General features: G+C 32.5%; 1 protein-coding gene across 6 annotated transcripts in view; it reads right to left on the minus strand.

Annotated features, from left to right (window-relative positions):
- The window catches only part of akna (AT-hook transcription factor), a 49,364-nt gene extending 36,122 nt beyond the window's left edge, over positions 1-13,242 (minus strand). For 2 of the 6 annotated variants that reach the window (XM_087300939.1, XM_087300935.1), the window contains exons 1-5: positions 12,974-13,242; positions 12,775-12,850; positions 5,232-5,559; positions 3,088-3,256; positions 446-1,319 (exon numbers count right to left, since the gene is read on the minus strand). In XM_087300939.1, coding sequence (XP_087157065.1) covers positions 446-1,319; positions 3,088-3,256; positions 5,232-5,417 — 1,229 coding nt within the window. In that variant the 5' untranslated portion in view covers positions 5,418-5,559; positions 12,775-12,850; positions 12,974-13,242. Of the gene's footprint in view, positions 1-445; positions 1,320-3,087; positions 3,257-5,231; positions 5,560-8,960; positions 9,093-12,774; positions 12,851-12,973 lie in introns of those variants that run through there. The other 4 variants (XM_087300938.1, XM_087300936.1, XM_087300940.1 and 1 more) reach the window with 2 other exon arrangements.
- Positions 13,243-13,510: the final 268 nt, after the last annotated feature.

The following is a 13,510-nucleotide window of genomic DNA, read 5'->3' on the forward strand; positions in this document are numbered from 1 at the left end:
ATATATATATATATATATATATATATATATATATATATATATATATATATATATATATATATATATATATATATATATATATATATATATATATATATATATATATATATATATATGTGTGTAATTTATGTAATCTAGCTTTAGTATGGAGAACTCTGCTGTGACATGTGAATTTTCTTTTGGGATTAATAAAGTCAAACAAACAAATAAATAATGTTTTTTATTTATTATTTTCTATAAAAAAATTTTACTTTTTCACCATTTTTGAAGCTAAAAAATATTGGCAAAAGAAATGTATATTGATACAAAATTTATAATATAATATATAATTTATATTATTGTAATAAATATTATTTAGTGGTCAATTAACAAATCATGAACCACTTTAACGGTTCCAAAATGCATCATAAATCACATTTCTGCTTATTGCTGTTTTTCCTCTTACCTGATGTCATCTGGATCCATGTGAGAGGTTTTGCAGTTTCTGTGATTCTTTATTGCTGAATTTCTGTGAGGTGTAGGAGGAGGCGATCGCTCTGAGGGGGAGACGCTTGCTTTAGAAATAGCCTGCGCTGGAATGGAAACCTGAGTGTTGCAGGAAGCAGAGGTTGTTTTTCTGGGAGAGGCTGTTGGAGGCTGCAGATTGTGGTAAGGCCTGTGTAACCTCCCATCTAATTTTTCGCCACTCGTAGCACCTTGGTATATTTTTTCAGCGCTGTTTTTCATTACAGGGCTTCTGGGTGAAGTTTGAGGTGAGATCTTGTGTTTAATCTCTTCCTGGTTTGATCTGAAAGTGTGGTTTGTTTTAGAGACAGGACTCTGGTAAGTGCCAAGAGATGAATCTGACCTAATTTCTAGCTCAGGTAACGTCTCAGCTTCAATCCCACAGTCATTCATCAGTTCCTCAGAGGATAAATGGGGAAAACTGATGGGATTGGAAGTGTTTCTAGAGAAATGATGCGAGACTGGAAGAAATCGGGCATCAAGTTCCTCGCAGTCACTTTGATCAGAGTACTCTGGGACTCCTGAAATTGGATGATCTTTGGAAATCCCACTCATTTCCTGACTGAAATCAAGGGTTTTCAGAGTTTGAAACACAGCTTCCCTCTCCTCTGTGACATGAAATGATTGATCCATGAATCTCTGAGCATCTTCTTGTGTGTTTTTCTCTTCTGTCTCCTCATCGGTCATGTCTAATGCAGTGTCTCTCTCAGGGAAAGAGCTTAATTTGTGCTTTACTGGGCTCCCTGTACCACCCTCATCATCAGCCCAATCCTCAGACAACACACTACGATCATCGTCTGTTTGGTGTTCTTCCTCTAAAAAAAATTAAAAATAAGATAAAAAATGGTGCAATTTTCAGAATAAGATATTATATACAGTGAATAAACATGACATGAATTTACTTCATTGAAGTACCTAATTGCAAAAATTGCTTGTGCAATTCGGTAGTGGGCAGTAATTATTATACAGTAAGTATTTTTACTTCACTACTGCGCTTAAGTATCCTACATATTTGAAGTATCTATCCTTTGTAAGAGCATTACTTTTTAGGAAACGTTCACTTTTACTTCACTTCATTCCAAAACAAAATGTTGTACTTTTTACTCCACTACATCTCCTTCATAAAGCAGTTAGTAAAAAGTTATGTCGAAGGGGAGAAATCATCACCTGTTCAGAGACAAGATAGTGGTGTTTAAAGGTATAGTTCACTCAAAAATGAAAACTTTGTCATCATTCATTCACCCTTTATGACTTTCTTTCTTCTGTTGAACACAAAAGAAGATATTTTAAAGAAAGCTGAAAACCTGAAATCACTGACTTCCATGGTAAGAAAAACAAACACTATAGGTTTCAGCTTTCTTCAAAATATTTTCTTGTGTGTTCAACAGAGAAAAAAAAAACCTCAAAGGTTTGAAACAAGTCAAATGTGAGTAAATGATGATAGAATAGACATTATTGGGTGAACTATCCCTTAAATTCATGAACGAGCTGAATTTGATAAGTCCTTTATTAGCACTTGTTAAATGACTTCACATATTGCACTGAAAAAAATTTTGTTAATTAGACTGACATCTGTGAATGTGTTAACTCGTTGATTCGAATGATGATGAGTCTTCAGTAAATGATTCTACAATTCAATTGATTCATTCAGAGTGAATCTTCAATAAGCGATTCACTGATGTTACCATCTAATCTGAATGGGGTTTAGCATGTGAATGCGTTTATCAGTGGTCATTTAACTTTCTTGCAAAATCAACATTTGTAAGTACTTTTAATTTTATTACTAAATAAATTTTTTTTTAATATACTTTTGTACTTTGATTTAGGTAATATTACAAAGTATGACTTTTTTTATTTTACTGGAGTAAGATTTTACAAAGTTTTTCTGTACATTTGATCAAGTGGATAATTTCTGTATTCCTCCAGCACTGGTTTATACATACACATCGCTATTTTCAGATGCTGTCTAAACTGTCCTTTTGTTGTGTTTATTAGGTTATTAGTTGGCGGTTAATTCTGCTGCAGCGACCTTAATGGTGACCTCAGGGACTGAGCCGAAGAAAAACGAATAAATAAATAATTTGGTTATTGGGTGAGGAAAACCCACAGCACAAATGTCACTCTCAGCAGTGTGAATGTCCACTTAAAGTTTTTAAATTAGTTTTAAACCTGATCATCAACACGTACAAAACGCGCTGACACAGATACATTGTGCAATACTCTGATTTATCCACTATCCTTTCTAAATAAATAAATACTGGTCATAAAAATCTAAAACTTCAGTGTTTGGACACACAGCAGTGAATATTAAACCAAACTGAACTGAACTGAATGGAACTAAACTGAACTTAAATTCTCAAAAATGAACCTTCAATGTTTCAAATGACTATAATCTTCTATGTGAAGCTGCTTTGACGCAATCTACATTGTAAAAGCACTATAGAAATAAAGATGAATTGAATTTTTAAAAAAATATTACCATATCAATTGATGAATAATACCTTTGCACAAAAACACTTTTTATTAAATATTACTATATTTGTAAAATTAGTTATGGATGTTTAATTAAACTGAGCCTTTTACGCAGTGATGGAGAGTAGTAGTGGTCTCCAGTGGCCTGAGAGAGCGGTTCAGAGTCCAGCAGTTCGCTCAGATGACAGCTTATCTCCTCTACTGCAGGCGGCGGCCCATGCTCAGGCTCAGGGGTCTTCACATCCCACAACAGCTCCTCTGCAACCTCCTCCTCTTCTCTCTGATTCACACAACCATTACATGTTTAGCATACAGTTTTGAAAGCACCATTATATGAGCAAAGAAGGCTTGTGGAAAAAAGCGTTTTTACTGTTTGATCTTTTGTTCAAATATTAGCAAAAAAACTGTTTGTTTTAGGATGAGAGTGAAGGCTTTCCTCTTGATCCCTTACAATTTGTGTTGATTGAAGTGACTGAATTGGAGATCTGGAGACATTTGACCCACCCAACTTCTTCAATTCTCCAGCTATTTGGCCTCCAAAACCATCCTTTAAACTGTTCATTTGGACAAGACACATGTCATTTTCCAGGTTGATTCATAACACATGGAATTTCTGAATTATTAGCTTTAAAGTGGATTTTTAGTGTTTTTGTTCATTTCTTACTGTGACTTTTGACTACTGTGATCATTTTAAACATAAAAATGTAAATGTAAAGCATCAATGGGAACACAGAATACTTTTTTATTCATATTAATTCATAAAGGAGACTTTGCCACACATGTAGTATTTAAAAGGGTTAGGTTATTCAGTATGTGGTGGGTTTCTTAGATCATGGTGTTTTCTGTCACTACTCTTTTAGCCTGCAGTAATGCATTCAGTTTAGGCTACACGAATAAAAGATCAGGATCTCAACACTCACGCAACATAAATTATAAATGATGGTGATTTGCAGATGTTTATTAATCCTTCAAATTGCTGCATTCAAATCTTTGTTTGAAAAATGCAAAAATCAAGAAAGAGGTTCAGTCTTTAGTCTTTTGAGTTAGTTCTGAAGTTACAAACAGGCAAATAACACAAAAGTACTGGGATAACAGTTTATAGATAAAACCACCAATGTTTATGATAAAGATTAAAATCACCATCAATAACTTGACGCTCAAAAATAAAAGTTGTAGGCAGCAATTACATCGTTTAACCAAAATGGGGCGACAACCAGCCATCAAAAATATGCCACTGAATAATTCTTTAGAAATTATACATTTAGCAATGAAACATGACGTTTTGTTATAAAGTTAATACAAATTATAAAGTTAGATCTATAGCAACAGTAGCAGTGAATTTTTCACAGTACTGAATATTTTACTATTTATTTTTAATCTGCTGATTATTTTTTCATTTTATTTTTTAATAAAATTATAGGTTCTAAGTTCTGTTTTTTTTTTTTTAACTAAAAGTTTCTAGCAGTACTTTTACATTTGTCTCCTTCCCATTTTGGCTGATAAGAAAAATGGTCCGATCCATGACTAAAAAATCCTAACGCCCCATTCACACGGGGCGTCGACGTCAACGCTCTCCATTCACTTTGAACGGGTGGCGTCAGGTGTTGCCGCATTTGGATCCGTCGGCGTCGCTTCAGAGGGGTTGCTCGCTGCAGAAGTTGGGACTAGCTCAACTTTTCAAGCGCTGATGGAAGCGTCAGCCAATCAGATCGCTGTTTGCAAATACACCAGCTAGACAGTGGCCTATTGCTGACTGAATTTTATTGGCTGACCCTGCCATGACGATCAGCCCCAACTTCAGACATGCCTTCAGTCAAGCGTTGATGCTGAAGCCCCGTGTGAATGGGGCGTAATGTGATCTGAACCTTAAGATTTGTGATCCGTTACACCATTAAGAGCCAGAGAGCTCTAAAATACCTTAATTTGCTTCCCAAAGAAGAACAAAGTTCTCAAGTAATTGGAACAACATGAAGGCAAGTAATTAATAGCAGAATTTTCACTTTTGGTTGAACTAATCCTGAAACATCCTGTTTACAATTGTGAGATCACAGATTTTTGTTAATATTTTGAGCAAAAGATCAAAACAAATAGACTTTTTTTCTGTGTCATATTTATCAAAGGTGACATTGTTAGTCAAGATCAACACTGTGGATGCATTTGTACTCCGCCATCCATTTTTTAGTGTAATGAGACTCTTCAGATCTAAATGAGAAATTAATAGACAGACATCAGTCAAACGTCTCTGCTGTCCTCACCTCCTGCTGCCCTTGCCTCTCTGCCAGACCAATGATCCCATTCTCATCCATCTGGCTTTGGAAGTCCTGGTCCGGTTCTTCATCCCAGCTGAAGTCTGACCCCTCTGAGGCTGAGGGAGAGGAAAGCTGTGGGGCAGGTGTCCAAACCAGAACCCCTGTAGAGGTGCCACCTCTGCTCCGCTCCATTACCTGCCCCTTTTATCTCTTTCTTTTATTCCACCTTGAGCTCCTCAATGATCCACACCTCTGTGACATTGATATTGACGTCATCTCTCATGGCTGACCAGTTATGAATAGGCTGCTTAATGTTCAGTCACAGAGCATCAACCTGTTATAAAAAACACAGTTACACATTTAAATTCATTTTGTTAAAAGTATAAGTGTACACAGCAGGTATACAAGCAAAAAAAATGCAGTATGTATGAACGAATAAGTATGTATGATGAATAATCAATGGAAACAGAATGTACCTAAGCTCAACTTAGAGCTTCACAGCAATACTTATGTACATTTATGTGTATTTCTTTTAGTTTTTTTTTTTTAATACATTTGCAACAATTTCAAAATTTGTTTTTCATATTGTCATTATGGGGTATTGTGTGTAGAATTTGGGACAATGAATGAATTTAATCCATTTTGGAATAAGGCTGTAACAAAAAATGTGGAAAAAGTAAAGCGCTATGAATACTTTCCAAATGCACTGTAAGTAAATATATTAGTGTATAAATGTATTATTGTTAAAGTGTAGCAAGACAATGATAGTGATAGGGCCAAACATATGACTTAGTAGTAATTATCAGTAGTAATAATTAATACTAATAATTAATTCATAGTATTTTTTGTGAAATGAGGCATTTTTTAATCTAGTGCTCTTAAGCGATTAATTGCATACAAAATAAAAGTTTGCATTTAAGTAAGTGTGTACTGTGTATATTTATTTTCAATATAAACACTTACTTACTCCCAGGGCCATTTATATTGCAGTAGATTGGTGTTTCCTTAGATCTAGTTTTTTCATAAAATGGGTTGTTAGCCCAACACTCAACCCCCTTGGATAAAAATATCACAGTTTCACGGCATTGATCACTGCTCTAAAATATATTCTTTTAAATGTTTGTGTAAAAAACATAAACATTTTCCCTTTTGAACAAAATATATTTTATTTTTTGAAAGATTTATAGTTTGGAACAGTAAACATGTCAGGCTAAATAATTTAAAAGATTAATTGACTTCTGCTGTCTTCACTTGATTTAAAAGCACAGATTTCTTTACAATTTAAAACAACATCTTCAAATATTTTTTTCTGTTGAAGATACTGTTGTCCTAAAAAACTATATATAATATATAATATATAATTTGCATAAATGTCTACATATTTTGTTTACTTCTTTGACATATTAAAGTTATTTCAGAGGTGATTTTAATTAATTATCACCCAATACTGCAAAGTGCAAACAGACGTTTTTATTTTTCAATTCATGTATTATTCTGCATAGAAGGCAATTTACGTATGCAAGAACAAAAGCCTCTGTAAACATCTTCAGAATACAGATATAAATAAAACTATAAAGCATGGTTCATGAAGTAGATATTTATAACTCAATATGGAAGAACAAACTACTTTTTTAAAGAGGTTTTGTAATGAAATCTATTGGCACAAATTGACAAAATGTGACATAAGTAGTAATTGAAAGAGCATATTGGATGTTGAATTTACATTAGCCAAAAAACCCAAAATCTCTGTTAAGTGCATGAAAAAAAGTATATTTTCCCTGCATCTTCTTACCTTAAGAAAAACACCATGAAATCAAAAATACATAATTTTCAACTGTTTACAGAAGCATTAAGAATTAATATATCCATTCAAGCAGTAAGCAGGGGAACTGTTCTTAGTAAACACATCCAAAAGCAACCCTCTACAATAGTCTAATTAATTCTGTCATTCATGTACTGTAGCTCTATGCTAATTGAGCATGATAAAAGGCTACGCTAAGTCTGTAACCAGCTGCTCTCAAGTGGAACAGCAAAACATGTGAATAAATAATGCAGCTCTTCACCTGCTTCACCTTGAGACATAGCAACAGAGAGCGTAAACCTACCAGCAGATATACAGTATATTATTTATATATTGAATTGTATATTTATGTTCAATTTGATCTGCTAAAATGGCAAAACACTACTCCAAAGTTGCATCCGCATGCTTTTTTTTTATTTACTTATTGAATGGGGCGATAGTGTCTACAAAAAATCCTTCATCTACCATGGTGCCATGGTGACCACACAACAACAATCTCTGCCCTGCACTACCAGCCACAAGCATTAATGTATCTTTCTAAGATCAGCCAATCAGCTGATCATCAATTCAGAAAACTGCTTCATGGAGAAGAAGAGTATCTGCTAGTAAAGAACTTCAAGAAAACCCCCTTTCATAAGAAAAGCAGCGTCTCATTATTTACTTTTGCTAAAGTAAATTTAGAAGCCTTGATTATGACACAACTAGTTACAAGCTTTTTTAAAGCTTTTTAAATCAAATAAAGGGCATAAGTTTGAAGATACATACTTGTTAAACTCTTACAAATTGACAAAACAATTTTAAAAAGATTATTTTCCACACAGCGCAGTGCACAAAAATTCTAGTTGTTTATTTCTAAATCACAACAACAAATATCACGTTCATCTGTATGTACCTGACCAACAGTATTTGTGTATATTAGGGCTGCATAAAACTGGGAAAACATACAATACGCATTTATATATAAATTAAATATTTTTTATATATTTTTATATTTATATAAAATATATGTTTTTATTTAAAATAAAAGTATATATAAACAATATGCAAAAGTTGGAGAGAGAGATTGGTTCGGGAAAGGTCCACAAGCTGGGAGTCGAACTTTGGACGCCGAACCACACTAACCACAATATTAGTGTCAACAAATTAAATTAAATTATTATTTCTTTCCAAATAGAGAAATTAAATTAATCTGATGAAATTGTATTAATATCACTATATATAAATATATAGCTTACACACACACGCACATATATATATATATATATATATATATATATATATATATATATATATATATATATATATATATATATATATATATATATATAGTTGAAGTTAGAATTATTAGCCCCCTTTTGATTTTTTTAATTCTTTTTTAAATATTTCCTAAATGGTATTTAAAAGAGCAAGGAAATTTTCACAGTATTTTCTTCTGGAAAAAGTCTTGTTTATATATATATATATATATATATATATATATATATATATATATATATATATATATATATATATATATATATATATATTCATGGTGCAAACATTTAGAGAAAAAAATTACAATAATTTGCTGTTGTCATTTTTCTCTCTTGTCTCTACAACTCCCACCATTAGTATTTATTTTCAACCCTCAAACACTTTAGTTTAACCTTTGGGCTAGTCTAGCCAATACATAATAGCAGCTTATAGGGAGGCAGGTATCAATATAGTAAGCACCCATTTGATTGGTCAAATATGGATAAACAACCTATGAAAGAATCAAATGCATGAAATAAAATTCATTTATAGCACCCCTCTACAATAGAGATATAGCAATAATAATGGTTTTTCACTATATAGTGCAGCCCAGTTTTAAATGCAACTTCTGTTTGTGGCAAGTAAGAATTCCACAAAGACACACAAACCACAGCAATCTGTCAGCACACAAACACACTCACCGAGGGAGTCTGCTAATCTCCAGAGTGCTCTGTGTTCTGCAGCATACACTAATTAAACACTCGTCTAGCTCCCGACCATTCATTCAGCGAGCTGTGGTGAGCTCAGCCAAGAGCAACACACACACACACACACACACACACACATATATATATATATATATATATATATATATATATATATATATATATATATATATATATATATATATATATATATATATATAGATATATAGATAGATAGATAGATAGATAGATAGATAGATAGATAGATAGATAGATAGATAGATAGATAGATAGATAGATAGATAGATAGATAGATAGATAGATAACTCACTGTTACTGTACTTAATAGTCTACATAACAGGGCCCGCACATACAGACTGAGCGAATAGGATTAATAAGGCACACAGTGAGCCGTAAAGCTCCTTATAGGCCAAGAAGATCCAGAGAGTCTGAGGAAGAATATCTGTTCACATAATCAACTCTAGTATCTGTGCAATGCAATGAATGTGCCATATAAACCTTGAGCTTTCCTTCTAAGATGATAAAGTGTGTTTGGGATTGTTTCGCCTAAAAAATGTACTGTTAGGAGACATTTTCAGCCCAACAAAACTTTTTTTTATTTTAGTTACCTACAGTAAGAAATATATTTCAGCACAGTAAACAGATTTTAGTTCATATCCCATGTGAAATAATCATTCGCAGGTTCATGGATGAGAAGCCCTTGATTAAGAATAGTAAATACTGGTGAGACTTTTAGATATAGGCATTCTGCTTTCCTACTCTATCTTTCATTTATGTAACATTATAGTAAATACAACATATTTAAATATATGGCATATAATGACATATATCTTTGCATATAATGTATAATATATTATAATAATATATTAATAATAATAATTAGAATAAATAATATTTTATATAAATATCATAAATGCTGCTTATAACAGTTTTTTTACAATCACATTATAGGGTTATTGTTGCTACTTCACATCATGTCAACAACCCATTGTTGGTTTTCATAAACCCACATTTTTACTATTATTAGGCTTATTTTATGCTTCTTATTTTATATATCACAATAAAAATGCTATTAATAAAGCATATCCAAAAGCATGTTATAAAGGATTAATATTTCATAGCTCTGGCTGTAACTAACACAATAAATAAACATATCTAGCTTCATTTTGTTAATGTTTATTATGTTATATGGGTCAGAACCAAGATGCCATATGTTGGTGTCTACATCAAATAAAATTGTCTAAAGTGATTTAATATGGATAGAAAACCTATTAAATGTGGGTAATATACTTATATGTTAATATACCCATTCATATTTCATAGAACTTTCTTCACAATATGGAGTACATCAGATACATTTATGTAGAAATAAAATCTGTTCTGACCTGTACAGAACAAAAACAACAAGTGGGCATTAAATGTACTATACTATAAATCAAATAAAAACTTCTCGCAGACAAATTGATAAAGCTTTGTGGTAGGGTTGCATAGTTTACCGGTACTATGGTAGTATTGCAAAACTATGGCTCCAAAATACTGGCGGTGTCACTGTAGTTCGTTAACGGTAGTATAGTATAGTATAGTATAGTATAGTATAGTATAGTATAGTATAGTATAGTATAGTATAGTACAGTATAGTATAGTATAGTATGAATAGTATAGTATAGTATAGTATACTACAATAGTGCAACAAGACAATTTTTTTATTTATAAAATTTAATGGATTTAATTTTATTTTAATAGTTTGTGAAGCCCTTTAAGATTGTAAAACTGTAGAATTTGCGCCTTTTATGGCAGCCTATTGCACGTTCAAATGTACATCTGAATCAGTTCATATCTGTTCTTGTTAAAATGATTTAGAAGCTACAACAACCATGACAATCTCTTTAAAAGAACGACTCGCATAGTTAAATATTGAATTACTTTGACTCTTAACTGATAAGACTAAAAGAATTTGTATCTTTGTTTTAATGTATTTTTGTTGGTCAGTTATCTACCAAATAATCAAAAAGATTGAATACATTTAAAAGAAGTGACATGCAAATAATACTTTTTTTTTGCCTTGAGGGAATTATGAATTACATTCAAGTAGGCCTATTATAACATACAGTATTTCTCACAATTTTCTTTATAATTTGAGTAAAGAATTACAGTATCGCAATACTACTTGGTATCGTGATACTTGAGCTGGTGTAGTATAGTAAGATTAATTAATGGTATCGCGACAACCATACTTTGTGGTTTAAAAGGAGTGATGTATGAATAATATTTAAAATTACAATTAATAAAGATATTTGGGCATTCACCATTTTTTAGAATATGTTCTATATTGTTTATAATAGTTTATCAAATGATTTGTTTATCTAATCTAAATATGCCTGACAAGATTATTATTATTATATAAATGTTTTGCTATGTAGCCAACTATTATACTAAATTAGGGGAGCGCAGGGCATAAAGTAATGCAGGGTAAAATGTAACACAGAGTTTTAGGGCATTTACTCAGGGTTAACAATTCCAAGGTTTTCACCAGAATCGGCAGACGTCTTCTTGCCAATTATTGAAAAAGTTCAGCGAAATTTGGATAGGAAACACAGAAGAAACCATTTCTGCAGCATACAAGTAGTTTATATTATAGTTTATATTATACTCCATATTTTTTATTTTGAAAAAATCTGTGAAAAGTATGTTAGTAAAATATTATATTGTTGTGATTATCGTCTTCTAGGCTAAAAGACTTAACCATTTTGAAAGATGTAAAAAAAACAACAACCAGTGACCGCTAGCCAGTTTTGAGGATAACACGACACAGCGGGTTAGTTGTAACATGGTGTTATATAATAAAATAAGCCACACACAAATAAGCCACACACGGTTGGACACCAATTAAACTAAAAATATCATTTTTGAATTTTGAGTGTAATGTTGAGAACTTTTTATATGAAAATGGTTTTATAAGAAAATATTTTTATTGCTAATAATGCAAATAAACGCATCGTATAATAATCTAAAATAATGCAAATAAATCCAAATGTGTTTATCCAATAAATAAATAAATAAATAAACAAATAAATAAATAAACAAACATACTGTGCTATGTAGAATAAAAATGTTAAGTACTGAGGAAAAATAGCTAGTAAAGTGGATTTAAATTAATTGTGTGAAATCTGCCTTTTTAAGCATGTTACAACCCTAGACAACTAACCCTCTGTTACAACTTGCACCACTGGTGGGGTAAATAAACATTTTTTCTCCTGGCACCTTTGCCAATACTGCACAGAAACCATAGGTCTGGCGATCATGAATTCAGTGCTCATTTAATGCAGGAGAGGCTTGTGTGTCGTTGGTACAAAAATAAGGTTTGTAACCTCATTACTTTGTTCATTATTTGGCCGAAACCAAAAGGAGTTAACTTATTTTGTGCCCCGCTCTCCCCTACATTGCATGGGTGTCTTCCGTAACGTTAAATCAGGTTTAAAAAATGTGAAAGCTATTACTTTATGTTTATTAAATTATTTAAAAGGACACATTCTGAAAAATTGGGAAACATAAATCTGTAGTAAAATTTTGTTTTGACATTGATATAGGAAGCTCTTGTTTCTGTGTAGTTCTTTAACACTTGTTTAACTTGTCTAACGAGCAGAGGGAAGTTCTACCTGTTGATCAAGAGGAAAAGTCCTCTGTATATGCACGTCTTTCAGCAAAAGCATTTATTTGAAAAATGCAATATGTTATGAGATACTTTAACAAGCAAACGTCCCAACGTCTGAGGTATTATAAGACGTCTTACCTCTTAGCATCTATAAACTGCCTTCCGGTGCAACACAAGCGCCCTTAATGTGAACATATGAACTTCAGACGGTTGCCTTGAGAACAGGACACAAACACCACCATAGTCTCTCAGTCACCAAGCGACGAGGCAAACACCAATTTCCATCACCTGCTTTTTGACAAAATGCATGAAACTCAATGTTCCAGGTCGCTTTTACCTTTGTTATTGTCCGGGTGTTCAGCTCGAGTGCGTTGTGTTGCTCTCGAGCGAGCCAAAATCTGTGTTATTCACTTCACGCGAAGAGTTTTATATCACTTCAAAGCAAAATGTTGAATACAAAAGCAAGTACAAGCAGGTTTTATATCCTGGGGTGAAAAACGTGAACTCTTTCAGCAGAAAAAAAAGTTCCTAATAAAGCTAGAACAAAGATTTGGAGTATTGGGATTAATTAATTATTCACAAGAGAAGAGTGAACGACGTCGGTTTGAGGGCGGGGCTTCGCTGTCAAATTCAACAAAATGCTGAACTGGGCGCTTTGGTTGGCTCAGCAGGGAAAGGGGAAGGGCTAAACTTTCAGATAATTTATAAAGCTCATACAACAGCATTTTTTTCTTTAACTTTAATTTACAAAGAATAACATGCTTTGTCATGCTCAATATTCAAATGTAGCTCTATTCTGGGCATCATTCTTTTATTATAGTCTTAAATGAACGTGATATCACTATCAGCCACACGATGGAGCCATATGTCGTCT

The sequence above is a fragment of the Danio rerio genome, chromosome 21 (assembly GCF_052040795.2).
Source record: "Danio rerio strain M-AB ecotype USA chromosome 21, GRCz13ab, whole genome shotgun sequence".
Classification (NCBI taxonomy): domain Eukaryota; kingdom Metazoa; phylum Chordata; class Actinopteri; order Cypriniformes; family Danionidae; genus Danio; species Danio rerio.